Source organism: Lates calcarifer, linkage group LG11, assembly GCF_001640805.2.
Source record: "Lates calcarifer isolate ASB-BC8 linkage group LG11, TLL_Latcal_v3, whole genome shotgun sequence".
Classification (NCBI taxonomy): Eukaryota; Metazoa; Chordata; class Actinopteri; family Centropomidae; genus Lates; species Lates calcarifer.
The window spans coordinates 788,452-812,797 of record NC_066843.1 but is presented as its reverse complement, the minus strand read 5'-3'; the positions used below and the strand labels follow the sequence as shown (position 1 = coordinate 812,797).

At 45.6% G+C, this 24,346-nt stretch overlaps 2 protein-coding genes across 4 annotated transcripts; both read right to left on the bottom strand.

Annotated features, from left to right (window-relative positions):
- Nucleotides 1-2,372: 2,372 nt before the first annotated feature.
- atxn2l (ataxin 2-like) lies at nucleotides 2,373-10,855 on the bottom strand. Its single transcript, XM_018689625.2, has 23 exons — nucleotides 10,704-10,855; nucleotides 10,275-10,332; nucleotides 9,146-9,202; nucleotides 8,986-9,057; nucleotides 8,709-8,905; nucleotides 8,459-8,579; nucleotides 7,811-7,902; nucleotides 7,486-7,692; nucleotides 7,027-7,331; nucleotides 6,661-6,738; nucleotides 6,252-6,413; nucleotides 6,097-6,174; nucleotides 5,936-5,997; nucleotides 5,421-5,749; nucleotides 5,271-5,340; nucleotides 4,944-5,105; nucleotides 4,805-4,868; nucleotides 4,176-4,342; nucleotides 3,966-4,092; nucleotides 3,746-3,861; nucleotides 3,425-3,607; nucleotides 3,170-3,335; nucleotides 2,373-2,782 (listed from the first exon to the last, which is right to left on the bottom strand). The coding sequence occupies exons 1-23, from the start codon at nucleotides 10,718-10,720 to the stop codon at nucleotides 2,724-2,726; spliced, it is 2,949 nt and encodes a 982-aa protein (XP_018545141.1). The 5' UTR covers nucleotides 10,721-10,855; the 3' UTR covers nucleotides 2,373-2,723.
- Nucleotides 10,856-12,034: 1,179 nt separating this feature from the next.
- On the bottom strand, nucleotides 12,035-24,173 carry LOC108892191 (SH2B adapter protein 1). Of its 3 annotated transcripts, none has more exons than XM_018689624.2 (10): nucleotides 23,784-24,171; nucleotides 19,892-22,017; nucleotides 19,606-19,707; nucleotides 19,411-19,502; nucleotides 19,244-19,326; nucleotides 19,011-19,166; nucleotides 18,704-18,915; nucleotides 18,439-18,613; nucleotides 16,677-16,767; nucleotides 15,548-15,680 (listed from the first exon to the last, which is right to left on the bottom strand). In XM_018689624.2, exons 2-10 carry the CDS (start codon nucleotides 21,602-21,604, stop codon nucleotides 15,659-15,661), a joined length of 2,646 nt encoding a protein of 881 aa, XP_018545140.1. In that variant the 5' UTR covers nucleotides 21,605-22,017; nucleotides 23,784-24,171; the 3' UTR covers nucleotides 15,548-15,658. The 3 variants fall into 3 exon arrangements, with proteins under 3 accessions (XP_018545139.1, XP_018545140.1, XP_050929871.1); XM_051073914.1 differs by lacking the exon at nucleotides 23,784-24,171 and adding an exon at nucleotides 23,532-23,755; XM_018689623.2 differs by lacking the exon at nucleotides 16,677-16,767 and having other exon boundaries at nucleotides 12,035-15,680; nucleotides 23,784-24,173.
- Nucleotides 24,174-24,346: the final 173 nt, after the last annotated feature.

The window sequence follows — 24,346 nt, the reverse complement described above, 5'->3', positions numbered from 1 at the left end:
AAAAAAACGGTCAAAAATTGTCATAGTATAGTAAGGTGTCAAAAATGGTCAAAAATGTCATAGTATAGTATGGCGACAAAAATGTGAAAAAATGTCAAGTAAGGCGACAAAAATGTGAAAAAATGTCATAGTATAGTAAGCATGTCAAAAAACTATCAAAAAATGTCATAGTATAGTAAGGTGTCAAAAATGGTGAAAAAAATGTCATAGTATGTTAAGGCGTCAAAAATGGTCAAAAAATGTCATAGTATAGTAAGGCGTCAAAAACGGCCAAAAAATGTCATAGTATAGTAAGGTGTGAAAAATGGTCAAAAAATGTCATAGTATAGTAAGGTAACAAAAATGTGACAAAAATGTCATAGTATAGTAAGGTGTCAAAAATGGTCAAAAAATGTCATAGTATAGTAAGGCGACAAAAATGTGAAAAAATGTCAAAGTAAGGCGACAAAAATGTGAAAAAATGTCATAGTATAGTAAGATGTCAAAAAACATCAAAAAATGTCATAGTATAGTAAGGTGTCAAAAATGGTGAAAAAAATGTCATAGTATGTTAAGGCGTCAAAAAAGGTCAAAAAATGTCATAGTATAGTATGGTGTCAAAAAATATAAAAAAAATTGTCATAGTATAGTATGGCATGAAAAATGTGAAAAATGTCATAGTATGTCAAGGCATGAAAAATGGTAAAAAAAAAAAAATGTCATAGTATAGCATGTTGTCAAAAATGTGTGTGTTGATGTTCAAATTAAAAAAAAATGGAACTCTGTATCTGGAGAGAAAAGCTACTGTTTTTTGGGGAAAATCATAACTGTTTAAAAATTTACATCCAGCCTCTGGAAACCAGATTGGACAGAGGTGTTAAGTCTTTTATGTCTAAACAAGCCAAACATGTTAACTGATTGACACTCATCATCACCTCATACTGAAGCTTTATACTGTCAAACTGCAGGACAACAGCATGATAAAACCAGTCTCTTGGAAATCTTCATGTCTCTGTCTCTTCTCTCTGTGAGCCGAAGTTTACTGGTTGAAATTTGAGTCCTGTGGAGAAAAATCAGAAACAACCACCGTTAATGAAAAGCACCAACTTTTTAAACCATCTAAATAAAAGCACAGCTGCTGGATATAGTAGTATACTGGAAGGTGCTCTACCTCTACAACTTCCAAAATTAGCAAAGACAACTTACCTGATTCAATGATACGTGTAATTACAGTCCTATTAGCTGTGAACTTTTGCAATCATAAAGACTTTTGCATAAACCCACAAAGATCATCAGTGTTATCATCCGTCCACATCTCCTTAATCACAGAAACACAATTAAAAATGACTGGAAATGGAAATATGGCCAAAGGATATCATACAAAGAGAAGGCCAATGCTAAAGCGAAAGGTAACGCTTACCACTAATCAGCTAGCTCGTTAGCCTTACCTACACCGCAGGTGTACTCAGCGTCCAGCCTCACTCGTGTTTGACAGTTTCAGAGCTTGTTTTAGCATTCAGACTTTTGTAGGAATCAAGTTTCTCACAGTGCTTACAAATGGAAAGGACGAAGTCACTCAAACGTTGGTTTTACTCTGTATTTTCACTGTTTTTTCTCACCCTGATTCTCCACCGCTCTGCTCTGCGCAGGTCACAGTCAGCGAGGACAGACACCAGCCAACATTGGCAAAAAAAAAAATACTGATTGGTCGGCTGATTCTGCTTGACCTAAAAACCTCTTCTGAGGTCAAAATAGCTTCAGTTTTTAAACGTGATTGACTGTGGTAAATTCAGAAATCCGTCACCCAGATCTAGAACTCAGTGTCAAATTGTGCAGATAGTTACTTCAGATAGTCACGTTACCTTTTAGAAAGTGGTCACTGCACACAAGAGCATTATCTGACTCTGCAGGTGAAGGCTGGAAGCTATTTGAAAGATTGGAGAAACCGTTAACAACGCAAACCTCAGGCATTTAGAGAGCCAGTGATGGTACTTCCCAGCTAGAGAATCACTTTCTGCCCTCCACCTGCATTTCGCTAACATCAGATGCTAACAAACTACTAGTTTAATGTAGTTATAAGCCATGTAGCTGAGAATAATTAGCAGTAATGGTAACAGGATTTTACTGTTCTGGCTAAAACGGAACATTTTCTCCAGAGTTAATGATAATTTACTTTCGACAGCAGGAGCTTTTCTCTACTTCCAACTACTTTTATAGAGGTAGTAGAAACTGAACAGGTTGAAACTCAACCACCTCTGGCTAAAATTAAGCTAGCACCAATGTCACATCTTCATTTTCTTGGAAGGCCTAATCTATTAAGCTATGTTAATTCACATATCAGCAATAAAAAAAGATGAATAACATGTAAACTCCACATTGAATTGAAAAGCATATTTTTGTTTTTCCAGTAGTTTTATTATTAATGAACTGGTTTTGTCTGTAAAAGGACAGAGGTGGGATGGGGAGGAAAAAACAATGTTTCCACTGTTGTCAGTCCAAAACTTTTCCACCAGTTCTTCATGTCTTCAACAGTCTATACTTGCATATTAAAATCCAGAAAACTTCCTCCTGGGAGACGTTCCTGTGCTCTGTCTGCTTTTCTAAAAGATGTGGGTAAAAACAGGGACGTAACAATTTGATGTCGGGAAGGTGGGAATGTTATGAGTTGTTTGGGGTTTGGGGGTTTTGTCACACACAGTAACGCCGGCGCCATCGTCGCTCCTGAATCCAGCTGTGATGACAGTTCAGTTTGCGGAGGGGTGGAAGGACAGCTGCTGGGTCGGGTGAGTCTGAACCTGAACAGCTGCAAGAGACAACACAAAAATGTACCATTACAAAAGGCTTCTAGACAATAGTTCAACATTTAGGTTTATTGCTTTATATCACTACCAGACTCCATTGACAAAAACAGGAATTTTCAACTGAGAAGAATTAACACTAACATGCTGCATTTAAACTGTTCTGCTCTGGAAAATTCCTGTTTTTGTCAAGGGAGTGTGGAGGTGATATAAAGCGATGTTTCTGGTTAAACAAAGAAAACCTTAAATAAGGCTGGGTTTACCCCCCTTTGCAAGTATTTATGTTAAGCTAGGCTAATCAGCTGCTGAATGTAGCTTCCTATAGCATTAGCTGTAACATTTTCTTCCTGTTTTTCTGCCTCTGTTGTGGCCCACAGGACAAGCTGTTTTACCTTGTGGTGGTCCGATGTAGAAGTGTTGTGGCGCCCCCTGCTGGGGTGGCGGGCCGTGCTGGGGGTTGGAGCCGCTGCCCTGCTGAGGGGCGTAGTGCAGCATGACGGGTGGGGGGGCGTGGCCGGCGGTGTGGTGAGGTCCTGACATGCCTCCTGGGATGTGAGCCTGCAGGGGACGACAGTAAAAACAGAAGAAGGAGCTCAGCTACAGATATTTGAACCAGGACCTCATGAGCTGAGTCTCTAAACCCCGACCTGTGTGAGCTGGCTGATGGAGGGGAAGCCATGGGGCAGCGGCTGGTGGGTGGGGAGGCTGTATCCCTGCATGGTGAAGGAGGCCTGAGGGGAGCTGTGGCCCGGCGGCAGGTTGGGAGGAGTAGGAGCCGACAGACCTCCAGAGTGGAACATGGACTGAGGCTGAGGACCGCCCTGACTCGACTGAGAGGGAACAAGTGAGGAGGCAGAGTTAAAATCAGATAAACATCCAGCGTTCGTCACAGCAGGAGAGTCTGCATCACTCTGGCTTTAAAACACCAGAGTAGTGTGGACGCAGCCTGAGTCGGCAGCAGCACCCACCTGAGAGTGTCCTGGACTGGGTGCTGTGTGCTGGGGTGGGGGCTGGTTTCCGGTGGGGGTGCTGGAGGGCTGGGGAGGATGGATGGAGCCCGAGTGGTGAGAGAACGACTGAGCAGCTGAGAGCAAGAAAAGATGGGGGATTTAAAAACAGCAGAGTCGCTGATCGAAGGTAGAATCAGAGTCTTAAAGACCAGGTGTGACCCCCCACGTCCCTCCTTACCATACATGGCTTGCTGTGGCCCCGGACCCTCAGCCTGGCCGGGGTACTGAGGACCAGGACCCATCGGCTGAGGAGGGGCCCCGGACGTCAGCATCCTTGCGCCCCCCTGCAGCATCGAGTAAACGGTCTACAAATTACAAAGGAAACAAAATGAGGTCTGTGTTGGATTATTGAAGAACAAACACATGGACACGCAGAAACCCTGGTCACCTGTCCGTGATAGTGCGGGGGCATGGCCTGGATCACCTGACCATACTGCAGGTAGGACAGGGGGTAGGGCGAAGCCACCAGTGGGGGTCCAGCTGCCGAGGCTGCGGCTGAGATCATGGGGGAGGCCGGGGAGGTGTGGTGCTCCGGGCGGGGCCCCACCACCGGGCCTGAAACGACGACAGTGTTCATGGAAGTTTATTGGATTTTGTCACTTTTTTTTTTTTAAACTTTACTCTGTTTTTAAAGTTTTACAGTTCCCATAAAATTAGCATGTTAGCATGTTAGCTCTTCCTGTTGTCAGTGTGTTTCTGGTTAAATGTCTGAAATAAGGTCTGTGGTTTTAACACAAGCTCAAGACATTTTCAGGTTTGATTCTCCGACATAAAATGGGTCAGTAAATCCCCCACTCCTGATGTTTGAAGCTTTTCCGTGTCTTAAAAAAGGCGGTTGCTAACGAGTGTCTAAATGAGACTACAGAGGTTGTCGGGGACGTTAACATGAAAACCCATCTACTCACCAGTCCACCTTTACAGCCTCGTTGTGTTTCTACTCACGCTCTTTCAAACTCTCACTAACTTTCTAAGAAGAAAGGCTTTTGGAGAAGAGCTCAGAGCTAAGTTAGTGCGTACCTTTAGGTCTGGGGTATTTGCCCTGGTTGACAGTCGACATGGTGTACTGATACATCTGAGGAGCCTGAGGAGACAAACACCAGTTAATCTGCTGCTCTTTTACCCTTTTAGACGACGTGACGAAGAGAGGGGTTCAGACCTGGATGGAGTGTCCCTGGATGGGGATCGGGGAGACGTAGGACAGGAAGTGTCCGGGGGGGCTGCTGTAGAGGGCCCCCCCTCCCTGCTGTCCGGGAGGAGGCACCACCACAGAGGGGCTGGGAGGGGTCGGTCGAGGAGGAGTGGGGGTCGACGCAGGTTTCTGTCCCAACACAGAGAAAATATCTTTATTAAGAATAGGTGCAGCACTGATCAAGAACAGAGAGTTATTAAAGAGGACGATCCTTTAACTTTAAGCAGAAACATCTCTATATGTCAAACATTTGAAATAAATGTGTTTATTTTTGTGACAGTCTCATGAACTAACCAGTGCTGAGTTTCCTTTAATTGGAAGAAATTCTTTTGCGTTTGGATTCAGTGTTGAGTTTTTCACTTGCCTGCAAACAAAAACCAAGAAAACAGAATTAAATTTCCTCCAACATTAACATTAACAGAAGTTATTATTATGGTTCCTTACGCTGCAGCAGCAGACGCAGCCTCTGTTCGTTCACTGCTCTCTGTACAGGCCTCCTCCCCGCTGCCGGGGGTCGAGGTCGTCTGAGGCGTCCCGGTCTGCGCCCCCTCCGGCCCCGAGGACCGGGAGCCCGGAGGAGCCGGAGGAGTCGGAGCGGCAGCAGGGGAGGTGGTGGAGGCGGGGGGAGCTGCCTCGGTGGTCGGCTGCAGATCTTGGGTGGAGGAGGTGAGGGAGGGGGCGGGTTTAGGTGGACTGGAGGAGGAAGGAGGCAGGGCGGAGTGATGAGGAGGATCTGACGCCGCGGTCGCTGACGGAGAGGAGCTGGGCTGCAGCTGATGAACAGAGAAGACGAGTCAACTCCAAAGAAGTTACAACAAAACAAAACACATTCACAGTCTGCTGCTCGCGTGCTAGCAGAACATATCTCCTACATCAGTGCGCCGGTGTCGCTCAGGAAACATTGACATTATTTAAGAACATCACAGTGAGATACAAACTGTGCATCACCCCGCTCTCACCCTGAACTCTTTCCCAAACTTGCGAAGCTCCTCCAGCTGTGATCTCTGCTGAACTGACGGAGCTGAGACAGAGACACAGGAGCAGAATCAAACACCAGCATCACCTCTGATCTCAGGTGTAAAAAGCTACTCACAGAGGACAGGTGACAGGTGTCTCTCACCTTTGCTGCTCTTGCCTTCCTGAGGACCGGACAGACTCTCACTTCGCTCTTTAGCTGCTGAACTCAGGATTTCATTCACTGAGGAAACAACAAACAGATTTAATCGTGTATTTGACTCAGATCTGAAAACTTAAAGCCACTGGATAAAGTCTCACCATCGACGGGGAAGAGAGGGGTGGGGCCTGAGGGTTTGCTGCTGCTGCTGCTGGTGGTGGTTGCCGTGGTGACAGCGGAGGAGGAGGAGGAGGAGTCCAGGTAGGCCGGGCCGACCGGGGGGAGGTCCTGAGGAACAGCGTCTGGTTTTGGAGCACGAGAGACTGCAGGACGGACAGATGGATAAACAGAGAGAGAGAGAAGTTAGTCACAGCTCATAAGCCCCGCCCCCTGCTGGCAGCTCATAAGCCCCGCCCCCTCCGTGTTAGTGGAACCACTGATTTTTAACCTGACACTGTTTTATTCAGTGTTTTCACCAGTTTTAATGATCAGGTCTGTTTGTTTTGTAGAGGAGCAGACCTCTGAGGAGAATTCAGCTCCTGGTAAAAACCTTTACGTCGGTTTGTTTACCTGCAGGAGAGGACTGGGAGTTTGGGGTTCGTCTGTTGCTCTGAAGTCTCTGAGATTTCGGGGAAGTTCTCAACGTAACTGAAGAGGAGAGAAGAGCAGTGAGAACACAAACACCAGTCTGGAAACTTTCACTGTTCTTTCTTTTCATCTTAATAGGACATCTTCCTCTGAAAGCTCATTGATTTTAAATTTCAGCTAACACAGTCACACTAACAGATGGAGGCAGTGGTATTCCAGCAGCTCCTGGTTAAATCCCTGTTTTTCTCTATGGAGTCTGGTAGAGATATACAGAGGTGTCTCTGGTTAAACTAACAGGACCTGACTCTTTAATAAAACGCTCTGTCTCTCCTCTCTGTCATCGTGTACCTCCGTTAACAGACGAGCGGGTTGCGTCGGCGAGCGCCTGTGGATGTGACAGGGAGTGTGGGAGAACGTGATTGGAGCAGGGCGGGCTGCCGGCTGTAGGTGGGCTGCTCTGTGATTGGTGAGGAGAGTAGGCGGTTCTGACGGACAGCGGGCTGCTCCTGTCAGAGGCCGGTTTGGGTGAGGAGGAGCTGGGCGGCGGGTGCCTGGAGGAGGAGGTGGGTGCTGCAGATCGACCAGCTCCACCCCTCGCACCGCCGCCGGAGGACAGGCCGATCTCTCGAGCCCGGGGGAGGTATTTACCTTCCCTGGAAAACAAGATGGAGGAGAAGTAGCGGTGAGAGGAATCCTGTGGCCTCCTCCCTTCATTTCACATCGCTGGTTGGTAACTAAACGTAAGACCTTTTAAAACCTTGAAAGGCCTGAAATCATTTTTCACGCCCTGCAGAGATCTGCTCCTACCTGCCGGTGGAGGAGAACCCGGGGCTGCCCCGCTCCTCCCTCTCTCGGACCACGGAGCTGTATTTCTCCTCCTCGCTCCGACCCTCGTCGTTCTCTAAGGAAACCCGGCGGCGGTACTGAAGGTTGCCCTCGATCTCGCTTGCTAACCGGGCCGCTCGCGCCTCACGCTGCCGGTACACCTCCGAGTTCCCCCTCTCCAAAGGCATGCTGGGAAAAGAGCAGGCAGGAGGAGGATTGTCAGGGAGGTTCACGTTGGGAGTGAAGTTCGTCTTAAACTGATTCAGACGTCGGTTTTATTTTCTGAGCGCAGCTCTCTCTCACTCACGTGTACATGGAGAGGCTGGAGTCGTACGTGGATTTGACGCCGTACGCCTCCTCGTTGAACTTGAACATGTCGTTGGCGTCCCAGCCGTTTGACTGACGAGGGAAAAACACAAACATGAATCAAGAACAAGAAAACAGATAATGTTCTCACAAATTTCATAAAGAAAAAAGCCGACTACTTTCTCACAGTTTGAAGTCACAAAAACATGTTAGAACTTTAATCTTAAACCAGATGAAGTATCTTTGTCATTGGCGCCACAGAAAACTGATTATAATAACTTATGAATATAATAACACTGATTTTTAACATGAAACTAATTGATTTGTTTGTTTTTTTTCAGTTTTAAAGATCAGATCTGTTTGTTTTGGAGAGGAGGACCTGACTCCTGAACCAGGAACACTGGAGGAATCTGGACCCAAATGAGACACACTGAGTTGTTTAACAATGAAAAAGAATAATCCATGATGTCCTCAGTCAGAGTTTCAGAATAAAAGTTCAGAATTAGTTTGAAATACAACATTGCTGCAAAAACAAAAGACTTTCCCATGCTTTTATTTTGTGGGCAAAGTTGCTAAAGAGGAAGTGATTCTGTGGCTAACTGTGTGTGTGTGTGTGTGTGTGTGTGTGTGTGTGTGTGTGTTTTCTCACTGTGTCTGACTCCAGCTCGAAGTTTTCTCCGTTTCCGTCTCCGTCCCACCTCTGCAGCACCTTCTCCCTGTGCTCGCCGTTCACCCGCGACGAGCTGATGGCCGAGTCAGTGAATGTGTCTGCGCGCACACGCACACGCACACGCACACACACACACACACACACACACACACACAACAAAGAAGTCAACCATTTAAAGCGGCTGAATGTGATTATGTATTATATGGTTATATATGACCTCTGTTACCTCTGACAGGCAAAGTTCAGATCCACGTCCCTGCAGGTCATGGTGACCAGGTCGGTCGGGCTGAAGATCATGGTGTCAGTGATGTCCTCAATCTTAGGCGCAGAGGTCTGACCTCCTCCTCCTCCTCCTCCTCCTCCTCCCTCTTCACCTCCACCACCTCCATCGCTCTGTTTATGAACAGCGTCCACAGCGAGCTCGCACTGATCGACAGGAGAGTGAACACAGGTGAATCACAGGTCAGATAACAGCTCAACCTGCAGAGTAAACTGTTTGTTTTTACCTGTGAGCTCAGAGTCTTGAAGATCCCTTCGTACACGGCGCCGTTTTTCACTCTGACGTCACAGGTGGAGCCCTGAGATCAGCAGAGGAGAGATTCAGTCTTTCTGTTCACTATCAGAATTAACCAGGACCAGAGTCCGACCAAAGAACAGGCGACTCACCACGACCGCTGTGAGGAAATGCAGCATCCGGGCGTTATTATAAACACCTTCAAATACCTGCAAACACAGACGAGACGATGACAACAAATCTTTATCGCTACAGCCTCACTTTAACAAAAACTCTTAATTAGAAATAAAAGGTCAGGATTTGAGGCGGGACATCGTATTAATTATTTCTGGAGCCAATTATTAAACTGATGTTAAAGTTTAATAAAATTCAACGACAACATTTCAACTAATAATCTTTTTTAATAAATAAATAAGAATCCTTTTGGTTTGGAGCGAAAAGAGTCGACTACTTAAAGTTTGTCTTTTATCTGAGCAGAGAAAGTCTCACCTGCTGAAAAGATCATAAAAACCTTTAAAGCAAATAAAGAAGACATCATATTATAAAAGAGTATTATATCATATTTATTAGATTATATATGTTAAATTTATATTAATCTTATTATATATATTTATTTAGACTATTTATTTAAAACATTTTTTATACTTTAACAGCAACATAAAGACATTAATAACTTAGAGCTGATTAATTTTTATTTAATTGTTTATTATTAGTATATTTACTGTAGTCACTTTGAGCACTTACTTCAATTCATGCAATAATAGTTTTTACTCTATTACATTTACCAGTTTATTTACTTTGAAAATGGGCTAATAAAATATACAAGACACATCTAAACTGGCTATTATTAAATTAGACAATTACAGAGGTGATTTTTCTGCAAAATATTTACTTTCATTTTTATACTTTGGCTGGATTTAGCTGATAACATTTAAATACTTATGTAACTGTATTTTGAATACAGGACTTGTCCTTGTAATTGAGTATTTTTACGCTGGTGTATTACTACTTTTACTGAAGTAAATGAGCTCAGACCTGACTCCACTGACTGTCATTAGATCTGGCGGTGATGGCCGCTCCCAGTCTTTAGTTTACATGTAGTCTCTGTCTTTACAGACACCTCAGCAGCCTGAGTGATTACTGTCACTGAGGAACAGGATGTTCCTGACCACAAAACACAACTCTCACCTCACCACAGGAGCTGCACACCTGTGGGATAAATAATTCACCAGCCGCTCAGAACAATCACAGCTTCGTGTTTTAACTAATACTGAGACTTACCAGGCTGCTGACAGGAGATGACTGGGTCTGTGATGGTGGCTTCATTGTGTTCCTCGTTCTTTAAAAGGGTGAAAACAGAAATGTCAGCTAACAGCTAAAGATACTTCACTGAGAACAATAAAAACAAGCCTCACACTGCAGCATTTCCAGCGAACAAACCACAGAGTTAAAGATTGACACGACATGACTTCATAAAAATGAAGTTAACCGCCTTAATCTTTGCTGTTTCTCTTCGATATAAAGTCAGAATGATCTAAATCATGTTGTTGTTTTTGTACAGAATAGTAGAAGCAGCTAGCTTGGTAAGCTAACGGAGCTAGCTTCGCGTAGACGTCGAGTTGTACCAAGAGACACAGACAAAGCGCGATAAAAGTCGCTGTCACCACATTAGAAACTGACACGTGATCAAATCTGAGTTATAAATTATACTTTTTAGTCATGTGCATCCCTGTTATTCCAGTCTCGTCGTCCCAGCGAAAAGTCCCACGGTTTGACAGGCCAAACACGATACACCGCTGAAAAACAACAACAAAACACGGCGCCGGGTGCGCTCGATTCGGCAAAACCCGGCAACTGCTGCACACGTGACACGACTCGACTTTGGCGGGGTGGGCTGGCTCCAGGCGTCCGAATCAAGTAAATCTACTTTGATTTGTATCTGTATAAGTTTCTACAGCATCTAAAGTCGCCATTTCCAGTACTGAAGTTATTTGAAGTTAGGCAGGAGGTGTTAATGTCCCCACATATCAACAAGAAGTCATCAGTAACCGGGCTCAGCCGAGCACATCTAACGAACGCATCAATCATAAACTCCACCCACTGATTCAAACTAAAATCTGATTGGACGAGTTTCAAGTCAATCACTTCTGACCTCTTCTCTCATTGGCTTAGGTTTCTGTCAGATATAAATATGACAGTTCTGATCCTGAAAGGCCGTCCCGATGATAAATGTAAATAAATGTCATGTAAGAGTGTTTTCTTTTATATTTAAACTAAAATCTGAATTGAATGATAAAAACAGTGAGAGGCAGTTGAAAGCTCTTTACAGCTGTACAGCTCATTTATCTGCCTGATATCAAACTGTTAATAGTTTTATAAACATCATGTCACGTGCATTTTATCTGTGGAATTCTATTTATAATCTAGGGACTCTAATATTTACACACTGTGATAAAATGTTCACTTTCAAGCTTCTTTTCTGCTGCATTTCATTGTATGATTTTCAGTAAACGGTGCATTCTGTAAACTTCATCTGTAGAGGAAAATGTTGTTTAATGAAAGAAGAGGATAAAGAGAAACAAATCCTCTTTGAGTTTTCATGATCAGTTAGATAAACCTTTACATTAAAGAGTCAGATCCTTTTAGTTTAATCAGAAACATCTCTATATATCTCTACCAGACTCCATAGAGAAAAACAGGGATTTAACCAGGAGCTGCTGGAATACCACTGCCTCCATCTGTTAGTGTGTCTGTGTTACTGTGAGACTTTCAGTGGCTGGAAGAAGTAATCAGATACTTTACTGAAGTAAAAGTACATCTACTATCACTGAAAATCACACAATAAAATCAACAGCAGCTCCTGTGTTCTGCTCAGTTAAATCACTGTTTTTCTCTATGGAGTCTGGTAGAGATATATATAGAGATGTTTCTGGTTGAACTGAAAGGATCTGACTCTTAATAAAAAGCTCTGTCTCTGTAGGAATCCTCTCATCATGTTGTCAGACACTGAGAATTACAATAAGAAATGACCACACACACCACCTGTTTATGTTTCACTATATTTATATTATATCATTATCATTAAATTCAATGTAGTACCTGAAACTAACCACACAGGGTGGACGGACGACACCGCCCACCCTCAACACACGGTCCCAGCAAAGAGAGAAAAGAGACAGAGAAAGGCACAAAGAGTTTTGAAACTGAGAAAAGGACACAGAAATATGATGATCAGGGTGGTGGGGGGGCAAAAGGTGCATATAGACAAATACATGAGCAAAGAAAAGTCTGGTAGAAATGACTGGGTCTCGGTTATGTGGCGCGAAAAGAAAGAGGCGAAGCTCTGAAAACCGATGAACGATGAAAGACAGAGCGACACAAACGCAGGCAGAGGCTGATGACGAGACGACAGACACAGAAAGGCACGAGTAGAAAAAGTAGGTATTTTCATTGACATTTTCTAATTGTATATTTCTTTTTTCTTTTTCTTTTTTTTACCCTTGATGAATGGAGGATGAGGTCGAGGAGGAGAAGACAGCATGAAAAGAGAGTGAGGGATGCTGTAGCCTTGAAAATGAGGCATTATAGCAAAAAATATTTTTCCTTCTTTTTATCCCCAAAAAATAAAAATAAAAAAGGCACAAAGACATTTCAACTGAATTACAAGATGGAGTCGGAACAAGTGTTAACATGGAGTAAGCATACAAAATAAAAAGGTGACTTAATAAAACAAATAAAATTAATACTATTATTCTGACCGTCACTTATTATTATTATTTCCATCAATATTATTGTTATTGGTATCATCAATAATTTCTCTCTGAAAGAAAACACATCTCTCTCAGTTCAGCTTTTTTCTTTTTTTTGTGTCAGAAAAGAGAGAGAAAGAGAGAGAGACATATATACTGAGTGATGCTGCTGAGTGTGACTGAGGTAAATGTTTCCTGCCTGCTCTGGTTCATGTGTCACTCAGACCCAAACCGTTAACTCTGTCGCTGTGTTCCGACGACGTCGCACCAAACTCCATTTAAAAAACGGTCGATTTAACGGTGTAGTGGCGAACGTGTTCTCTGAGGAGCTGTTTTTCTTTAAATCAGCACAGGTGCAGTTCACAAATGATCACTTTTTAGAGGCAAACATTAAATAATAGATTACATAAAGGGCAGAGGGACTGGTTGTCCAGGATCTGTAGGTGAACGCTTGTTTTACACAAACAAGTTTAAATTCTCAACATTAACAAAGAAAAGCATTAAAACTCTTCACATTTGAGAACTGGGACCAACTAATATTTTTAACGATGAACTGATTATCAGAGAATTCCTTCCTGTGATTAACTGCATCATATTTCTCCCTCGTTCACCACCTGAGGCTGAAGATGTTTTTAAATTGTAGCACCGACTCTGATTAAAGTCGATTTTAGTGTCAGGATTAAACAAGATTTCAGATCAGTTTCCAGGGACAAATCAGGATCGACTCGAGCCTGAATACACCTGAGACTGTTCAGTAACTGTTTTTATACAGAGCATTCAGATGCTGCAGCAGTTTCCTGTTTCACCGTTAACACTTGTCTCAGCTGGTAAAGATTCAGCTTCTCATTAAAATGAGCAGTAAATTTACTTGTTCAGTGAAATGTAATCGACGTAATGTTTAACAACCTGAGGTATGTTAAATGTACTTCATGTTACCTGTTTTAATCTGAACGGGCTCTGATATTAGTGAGAGTAGTTACACCTGCCAGTTACTCAGTGGTGAAGAAGTAATCAGATACTTTAGTTGAGTAAAAGTGGTAGGAAATACTCCATTACAAGTAAAACACCTGCAGACAGTGGTGGATTTTTGACTCAGTAGATAATGAAAATGTTTATTAGTTGCAGCCTTGTTTACTTGTATTTTAGTTTACTCTGTTTTCTGAGGTTGAACCTGTTTTAATGTGTGAAACTCAAACTGGCTCCTGATGTTTAAAACAAGTGGCACTGAAGCAGGAAACATGTAAATAAACTTTACATCATTAGTGTTAATATTATTGTTATTATACATTCAATCACATATTGTGTTTAATGCTTATCTTAAATTTACATTTCATGTCGGTTTGGTGTTTTAGTTCAGGTTAAATCACACGTACTGATGTTAATGTATTTATATATTTATCACTGACAGACTCAGATTGTTCTTCTCAGAGTCTGACAACATGATGAGAGGATTCCTCCAGAGACAGAGCTTTTTATTAAAGAGGAAGATCCAGAAACATCTCTGTATATCTCTACCAGACTCCATAGAGAAAAACAGTGATTTAACCAGGAGCTGCTGGAATACCACTGCCTCCATCTGTTAGTGTGTCTGTGTTACTGTGAGACTTTCAGTGGTGGAAGAAGTAATCAGATACTTTACTGCAGTAAAAGTACATCTACTATCACTGAAAATCACACAATAAAATCAACAGCAGCTCCTGTGTTCTGCTCAGTTAAATCCCTGTTTTTCTCTATGGAGTCTGGTAGAGATATATAGAGATGTTTCTGGTTAAACTAAAGGATCTTCCTCTTTAATAAAAAGCTCTGTCTCTGGAGGAATCCTCTCATCATGTTGTCAGACACTGAGAAGAACAATCTGAGTCTGTCAGTGATAAAATCAAGAACTTTAATGGACGTACTGTGACGTGCAGCAGCTGTTAACTCTCTTCTCGATTGATACTGCACCGATTCCTTTAGCTTGATTCTGACTTACATTTGGTCCATGTGGAACCTTCACTGTTTTTTTTAATGGCGGCTGCTGTGACGTCGTCTGAGAGTGTAACGTCTTGGATCTACTTGCCACAGTAGAAATGTCTGTAGAGTATGTTTGGCCTCTGGCTAGCGTGTGCTGTCTTGGCAGGACCACTGTGAGGTATCGGGACTCTGCTGGCTTCACAGGGCTCAAGCTCTCACTACTGTTCACTTGCACATAACGAGACAGAGCCTGCTGTGAGGCGTACCGGCAAAAAACAAAAAGCTTATCTGACTAGGAAAATAAAAAAAGAAATGTATCGCTAAGTTAGTGTTAAAGCTGCTCTCACCCGTCTCTCCGTCTGCTTTAGTCCTCTCTCTGTCTCGTATAGTGTTAGTACTCTTACACCTCCTCCTCCTCCTCCTCCTCTTCTCCTCCAGCTTGCTAACAAAATAAAAATACTGGTTATGAATGGCTATGATGTACGCCGCCTCATCCAATCACACGTTCGCTCGCTCGCTCGCTCGCACACACACTCTGTCGGACGCACACAAACACACACACACTCCTCCTCCACCTCCTCCTGGTCTTCCCTTCATCAGAAGAAGGAGTACTGGTTATCGATGGCTCGGGGCGCCCTCGCTCCATCCCTCTCCTCCCCCTCCACGGCTTCTAGTTGGCGGAGAGGAGTGTCCCTGTCCCTCTCCTCCCAGTCCTCCACTCCTCCTCCGCTACCACCTCCGCTGCCTCCGCTTCCTCCTCCTCCTCCTCCTCCTCCTCCTGCGCCACTGCCTCCTCCTCCTCCTCCTCCACCTCCACCTGTTGCTGCCATAGTCACCACAGCGGCTCCTGCTCCTCCTCCTCCACTTGCTCCTCCTCCTCCCAGCTCCGTCTCGTTCCCTCTCTCCTGGGGTGGAGTCGGGGGCGGCGGCCGGCCCGGCGGCAGGGGAGGAGGCTGAGGAGGGCTACGGGGTCTGCTGGTCAAGTCTGCAGGGAGGAGAAACGAGACGAGAGAGAGGAGAAAAGACAGAAAAGGAGGGGAGAAAAGTGTAAATAAAGGAAGACAGGGAGAGGGAGAGGGGGGAGGAGGAGGAGGAGGAGGAGGAGTAAATAAGGCCAAAAGTTTAAGAAGTGAAGTGACAGTGTAGTCGGAGAAAAGGAGGACGAGAGGTAGGAGAGAAAAAGAGAAAATGACAGTGAGAGGCCAGTTAGGTGGAAGGAGTCTGTGGTCATGGAGTCCATGGGAGTCATGGAGGCAGTCCAATTCAATGAACACACACACACACACACACACACACACACACACACACACACACACACACACACTCCTGCTGTCAATCTGCAGCAGTGACGTCAACAAATAACCAGTAATCCAGGAGTTTGTTTGTCATCTGGTGACACTAGTTAGCATGAATTAGCTCGGAGGGCTAACTTGGCTTTTTTACTGTATTATGTAAAAGCCTCGGTCACCGTGAACGTCCTGTTAAACCCTGTTCAAAAACCTGGCAGCTCAATAAACACTTGTTTGTCTAATCTGAATTGACTAACAGGTGCAGCTCTTTTCGTTCCATCCAGCTCACATGTAAAACCCTAAAAGAGTCCTGCAGGACTGATCCTAAAACCAGGAAGTCAGTTAGCATGTTAGCATGTTAGCTCTTCCTGTTGTCAGTGTGTTTCTGGTTAAATGTCTGAAATAAGGTCTGTGGTTTTAACACAAGCTCAAGACATTTTCAGGTTTTATTCTCCGACATAAAAACCATTTTTTTCTCTTTGTGGAGGAACCAGGCTGATGCTAACTTCAGGGTTGGACTACAGAAACACATCATCACAGAACATAACAATCTGCTATTTCCTCTTCTTCTCTGCTCTATTTCTTTACTCCACTGTCTTCTACTGACAAAAACAAATCACCTCATTCACTCCTTCTCTCACCCACACACTCCCCCCCCTCTATCTCTCACAGCCGAGTCCGGTCTCACTTACACACAGTCAGAGATGGGGGTTGATGGAGAGTCAGGATGGCGCGTGGTGATGACATCACAGACTGTAGGCCGGCTGCCTGCCCTGTCCCGGCCTGCAAGGGATGAGCCAACGGATACGACAAACGACAACAACAACAACAACAACAGAGAGGTCAGAACACTGATGGGAGGATGGAAAAGGCAGCGGCGGCTCATAACGTCGGTGAGTGGAGGCAGTTGGTTCATTTCTGTTCACGACAGTTTGAGACATTCAACAAGATGAACTCCTCATGACGACACAATCAATGAAGATCCTGTTTCCTGGTCCAACTTCTCTGATTCTCTCCTGTTTTCAAGATGCTGCAGTGCTGTGTCACTGTGTCCAAAAACTATTCAGTTTTCCTGCCAATCTTCTGTTCCACACTCCAGTCCAGCAGGTGGCAGTAATGCACCTGTTAGCTGGTTTACCAGCCGCCATTAAAAACCAAAGGAAGAAAACATTCAGTGTCATCCTGCTGCTTTCATTGTGACGAGAAAGAGAAAAGGAAATGGCTGCAGTTGATAATTTTCAATTTCTAAACGAATGATGAAAGATAATGTGCTAACGTTAGCTAGTGAAGCTAGCTAATATTAGCACCTGCTGGTAAAAGCAGGTACTCCTGATATAAGCTCTGGGTTTTACAGAGTGTTTCTCATGAACCCACATCTTTGTGTTTCAGTGTTTTCTGTGCTGCCCAAAAATACTGAAAATAGCTAGCTACAGCTGTTTATTTTCACTTTAGCAGGGCGAAGATAGCTAGCTAAAGCCAGCTTTATTCTTCTTAGCTGAGCAGCACAGAAAAGGACTGACAACTGAAACATGAAGATGTGGGCTCATAGGAAGAAACACCTGTTTAAACCTACAGCTTATATCAGGGGGACCTGCTTTTACCAACAGGTGCTAACCACTACTTAGCTAGGTTAGCTGGCTAACATCAACATTCACAGGCATCAAACTTGAGCAAGCCATTTCCTCTTCTCTTTCTGGTCACAGTGAAAGCAGGAGAATGACACTCAACAGTTCTTCTTCTTTGGGTTTTTAATGGCGGTTGGTAAACCATTTAACAGGTGCATTACTGCCACCTACTGGACTGGAGTGTAGAACAGGAAAATTTAATATTTTTTGGACATAGATCTGTTCAAACAACACGAGATGCAGCACTGCATCATCTGAAAACAGGAGAGACTCAGAGCAGTTGGACCAGGAAACAGGATTTTCATTGATGTGACAAGTAGCAAGCAGACTGTGTGTAAAAGCATTTCTGTTTATGAAATCAATTTAAGCAATGTCTCTTACACAAACAAACACATGTTGTTTAAGATGTAGGATTACATCTAAATCTGACTGTAGGTTGGTGGAGAAAATGAGGATGACATGAAAGATGAAGTGGGAGAAGATATGATACTTTCAGCAGCTGTAGATTTAGTTCAATTTGTAAGTAAAACAGCTCAACCAGCACATATATGTACACAGATACAGAGACATTTGATGGATTTATTTTCACCTTAACACCACACACATTCATGGCAAACATCCATCCTGTTTGTGTTACTGTGTGACACTAAAAGTCTCACAGTAACACAAGTCTGGTGGTGTTAAAACGTCTGTTTCTGAATTCTGTGTTTTCTGTTTCCTCACTGTGAAACCAACAGTTAAATCAGCATGTCTGAAAGGGGCGTCACTGGTTTCCTTTACGACTTCTGTTGCTTGTTCTTAAATGTGTAGCGTTGGCGTTCGCTCATACCTGGCTGACGAACAGCGGTGGCGCCCACAAAGCTGATGAGCGTGACATCGGAGGCACCGCCGGACTCCAGGGGGATCGGGTGCACCCTGAAGTGCTCCAACATGTCGAAGATGGACTGGAACCAGAGGTGCTGCACTCGACATTGACCGTCCTCGTTCAGGGACAGACGGAGGTGCTGAGGGGACGAGAGCGAAGCCAGATAAAGATTCGGTCATCGAGTCTAAAGCCAAACATTTTCCTCTGCCAGACGTACTCCCAGACTCACCTTGGCCTTGCCCTGGAAGTTAAAGGTGAGGACATATTCTCCGCGGCGTGTCTCGCTCTGGCGAACCAGGAAGACGCCGTGGCTCGCCGGGCCTCCAGCCAACACCAGCTGAGCAGCTTTGAGGCGGGACAGAGTGCCGTGAAACCACTGACACTCGCTGAGGGGGTGCTCCACCGCCTCCGCAGACGTCACCTCAGAGAACAGGAAGGACCCTGGACAGGTGAATACAAAACAAACATTAATGCTTTAAGGAGGTGAATCTTAGAGGCAGCTCATCCTTTGAGACAAATAAACCAACAGTTTTTACCTGTGGCATCTGGCGTCTCAGCAAAAGGTGTGCCCAGACTAGCTCCGCCTCCCCCGAGAATCCGGCCGTCTGGTTCGTCGAGAGGGGCTCGAGGTGGCAGCTCTGGCGGGAGAGGATCCATGAGAGGTGAGGAGCCTCCGATACCTCCATAACACACTGATACAGCAGAGGGAGCAGAGGTTAGACAGAGGAAACTTCTGATCCAAGAGACCAGCACCAGACCTGCAACACACCTTGTGACAGACGATCAACAATCTCAGGAGTCCCGCTGATGTCTAACGGCCCCCCACACACACCTTCAGCATCTTCCTGTTCACTGTGGAGGGAGGGGGGGCAGTTATAACCCAGACACACACCTGTGGAGATCAACAACAGGTACAGTGCAGCAGCTGTTTGTTACCTGAGACAGATGCCGTTCCTGATGTCGCTCAGCCAGGCTCTCATCTGAACGGCGTCTCGCGTCTCGATCACGTACTGCGCCGAACCTTCCAGCTGAGAACAGGAGGAAAACACCAGGGATAAAACGTTAGACTGAACAGAGCTGGTTTACCTCAAGTCATTACACTAGGACTGGCTCAGGTGAAGGAGTGGTTACCTGCAGCAGGAAGGTGTTCTCCTTGTCAGGGACCTCCAGCGCCGTGGTGCTCCTCACATCCACGATCGTGCAGCAAGGGACAGTCAGCCTCGGCTTCGACGACTGAGGAGACGAACCAAAGTAAAATCAGTCACTGGTGTTTCTCCTTTATAGTTTTGTATTTTTCTATCGATACAAAAACTGAGGTGTAAACATGACAGATTGCTGTTTTACTGGAGGTTAAGAGCTGCACTGTGGAACAGCTGTCTGCATGTTTTCTTGTTTCTCAGGAGGGGAAAACACTCACTTTGGGTGGAATGAAGAACTCCAGGTAGTACTCCTCTCCCCGCTCGCCACCCTCTCTGTCTCTCTCTCTGAGGACCAGACGACATTTATGCCAGCGTCCTCCTCTCCAGGGCACGTTCCCCCCGCTGGCCAGAGGCTGCACCGGACCGCTCTGAGCTGCTGCAGACGAAGCCGAGGCGGCGTTGTTGTTGTCCGTACCATGATGCAGCAGACCGAACGAGAAGCCAGAGAAGCCGTGGCTCCCACTTAACTCGTCATTGGATGAGCTGACGCTCACCCCTCCCTCCCTCACCAGCCGGCCCACCTTCCTCGGAGGTCCCATGGCGGCGGCGGCGCTGCTCGGAGGCAGCGTGGAGTGCGAGCCGGCAGCAGGGGTGAGGACAGGAGGAGGGGATCGTGACAGTCTCAGCTTCTCCAAACGATGGCTCCATTTCTCCTTCTCTCCTCCTTCGCCATTGCTCCGCCGCCTGTCCCGAGCAGCCTCCGACAGAGACAGAGAGGTGGCGCTGCTCGAGGATGATGGAGGCAGAGAGGAGGAGGAGGAGTGGGGGAGGGAGAGAGGCATGGACAGAGAGACGGGCATGGAGGAGGTGGGTGTGGGAGGCTGTGTACCAGAGTTCCTCTTGGAGGTTGAAACCAAGCTAGCGTCCTGCACACCCATGGTGTAGCTGTAGCTGGAGGGCAGCTGACTCTGGGCCGAGTCGCTGGACGAGCTTCGCCAATGCAGGATGCCACGGACGCTCCCCCGAACACTACGGCCCACGCTCCGCAGCGAAAAGCGCTTCTTCAGTTTGTTTTTGGAGGAGTTGGGCGTGCTGTTACCTTTGGAGTCGGGCGGAGGAGTGATGGAGGAGGAGGAAGGTGGAATCTGAGGAGTGTGGGAGGGGTCGGCACCGTCCATCTCTGTGGACTCTGCTTCCCGCTCTTCTGGCTCGACGTCCTCCCCGACAGACGACACCCCGAGCCAGCTGTCCTCCTCCTCCTCCACCGGCGCCTCCCCGTTCCCGGGGGCGATCATTGCCCCTCTCTCCTCACGCCTCCCGTTGTTCCCCCCCACCGAGGAGCAACACGACGACGAGGACGACGGCGGCAGGACTTGGCCGTGGGCATAAGAGTCTTGAAACCTGTCCCCGCCACGGTTCTCCAACACCAGCCGAGTTGGCGCAGGCTTAGATAAACCCCGTGTCGCATTGGTCGGGGGACAAGGGAGGACCGCTCCCCCGGTTGCCGACAGGGGTGAGACTGCCTCCTCTTCCAGGGATGTAGCGTCTGACTGGGGAGCCCAGCTCACCATTTCATCCCTCCCAGAAGCACAGCTCGGCGGGAGCGCCCCCTCCAGCTCGCTCTGGAAGTGACGAACGAATCGGTCGGTGAACCGCCGGCAGAAGGCGGCCGCAGAGTCTGGGGAGTAGTGTGGGTTTTCCAGGAGAAACGCCCGAAAGTGGCGTGCAAAGTCACCGGCCGCGACGCGGGCGTGGAGCTCACAGAATTCGGTCCAGCTCAGGCAAGGCGAGGGGGAGGGCGTGGGGGTGTCCGAGAGGGAGGACGGGTGAGCCTGAGGCGGAGGGCTCACCAGGGGTGGGAGAGGAGGCGGCCGGGGGGACAGGGGCAGCAAAGAGGGAGACGGTGGAGACGGAGACGGGGAGGGCGAGGGAGGTAACGGTGAGGAGTTTGCCGCCCGTGGGCTGGGCGGAGTTAACAGAGAGCCGTTCATCCTCCTGACAGGACGGGGGCGCCGACTGACCCAATGGTCGATTAAATCACTTCAAACATACAACAGAAACCTGAAGTGACTGCACAGCTGGGGTAAATGACAGGGGGCAAACACGGCACATTGGTCTAATAATTTACAAATGAGTGTGAAGTGAAGTGTCGCGCTCAACCCCATCTAACACCAACAGTTAAAAAGACAATGAACCGGACCCATGAAAGATGAGGTTGAATATCTCCAGGGTGAAGCTGTTTGCTACATTATTTTGTGCAGTTAAATACTTTAGCGTTTCAGAAAGAAAATAGGGAGGGATTCAGCCGGTAAGTGGAAGGGTAGAGGAGGTGAGATGAGCGGGATTCACGAGGTCTGCCCCTTCTTCATCGTCTGTCGTAGAGCCAGAGGAGCGAGGCCACATCCTGAAGACAACACAGACACAAACTTTAACTTCAACAAAAACATCTCTGCACACTTTATAGGTTCAAACATAAACAGCAGATCAGACAGAGAGAATCTGAAACATACAGGTGTTCAAACAACAACAGCACGGAGGTTAAGAGATTCAGAATCAAGCACAAAGAAAACACAGATGGTTTTAGATTTAACAGTCTCATCAGAGCCTCCTCAATCTGCAGTTAGAGGACGGGAGCTCCTCTCTTTAAACAGTTAAATAACCTGCATCAGTCAGACTGGAGAGTTCAGGTAAAGTCCTGTAAGTGAGAATGAGGGTTTTGAAAACAGCTCAGGCCGGTTACTGGCAGCATCAGGACAGGTGTAATATGATAATATCACTTGTTAGATCTTGTGAGGACTCTGATAACTGCCTGTTTTTGCTGTCGTGAGACAATCTGACAAAAAAAAAAAAAAAGACTGCACGACTCAGTCCTGGATGTGGTGAAAGCGTGAAAATGTGCAATGAAATGGGACAAAATATGTCAATGATACATGAAGGAAAAAGACATGAAACACTAAACACAGTTAGTTAATTCTGAGGTACTTGCTGTTTCAAACTACTCCATTACATTACAATAACAGTAATAATAATATCAGGTACACTCACAGGGATCGCTCTGATTCATAGAGAGTTTTTCATCATTTTCTCCACACAGAGTTCATTTTAACACTTAACAGTTTAAGAGTATGATGGAAAACCTGTGAGGACGATCTGACCGAGAGTTATCTGTTACTGTATCACATTATATATGACAAAGATTTAAATGATTATATTAATGTGACCTGGACCCTGATAAGCAGTGAAACAGGAGTTTAAAACACTGAACAGCTTCAATCCAGTGTCACAACAACCCTGCTCTTCGTTTAGAGGTGGAGAACGTCTCCTGACAGCCTGAAGTTAGTTTAAAAAACATTTCAGAATACTCCTGCTGACAGCAGGTAGGACTAAATAAGATTTAAATATTTTCTAAGGCGTTGTTTTAATTAGGAAACTTCTCAAACCTGTTTTATATATTCATATCATTACTTTTACTTCAGTACAGGATCTGAATGTTCCAGCTTCACACACTTTTACTTAAGTAAACATTTGAAAACAAGACTTTTACTTGTAACTGAGTACTTCCATAATGTAGAGTTAATATCTTTACTCAAGCAAAAGATCACAGTACTTCTTCTGACACTGTTTACTCGGACTGAAATGACACTGTCAATGCAGGACTTTTCCTTGTAACAGAGTATTTCTACAGTGTGGTGTTAGTACTTTTACTTGAGTAAATAATCTGAATACTTCCTCCACCACCTCGCAGCAGGTCAACGATGTCTAACCACAGATAATGCATCTTAAATCAGAGGTTAAATCAGATTAATATCAGACAAACTGGCCTCTGTCGTTAGCTTGCTAACATGAACTAGCAATGTGAGTCTTGCTCATTCAGCTTTCTTTAAAGACGTGTAACGTTAGCGAGCTAACAATAGCTACCTGACGTTCACTTCCCTGCGGACCTGCCATTCATTAGCATCTTTATTTAGCAGCGTTGCTCGGATATATCTGATTTAGTGCTGTCTGTTGTAACCTGTGGCTGAGATGACCACATATTGAATCATCCGACAGCAGCTAACGCCAAAGATTCTTAGCGAGCTAGGCTAACCGTTAGCCACTTAGCTCGCTATTAATAAACCAGCTAGCTAGCTATCAATATTGCTCCAGCACCATGCTCTGTGTTCTCTGTACCTGTATATCACAGTCCGGGGCTTTCATCCGTGTCTCGGGGTGAATCTGGGACACATTTCACTTCTCTTTCACAACGGAACAATCATTTTCGTAAAGGTTGTTGTTGTTGCTAAATATGAATATTGCTATGCCTTGCCTGGACCCCGTTCTTCTCGCAGTGTCCCCCCTCTCTCGCGATAGTTGGGAGGTCGACGGGTGCAGCGTTGGTCGGTCTCCAACTGCAGCTGCCGTTAAAAACCGCTGGATTTTAATGAGCGAGTCGTGACCAGCGGCACCGAGAACAACTGGTGGAGGAAGAGAGGAGTCCTTCTTCATCTCCACCCCTTCTCACAAACAAACAAACAAACAAACACAAGCTGAGACCACAGCTGGTCCATCACTGAGACCCCGACACCCCCTAATCCTGAGCTCACTGTAAAACCCAGCTCATGGGATGGGATCAGAAAATGCCCCTGGTTCACCACTATAACAAATATTATGTTTGTGACATTAAACAGCCTCTCTGAACGTGTTCATCTGAAGTTTAGAAAGGAACTGATTCTGTTTAAAAGTTATAAAACTCT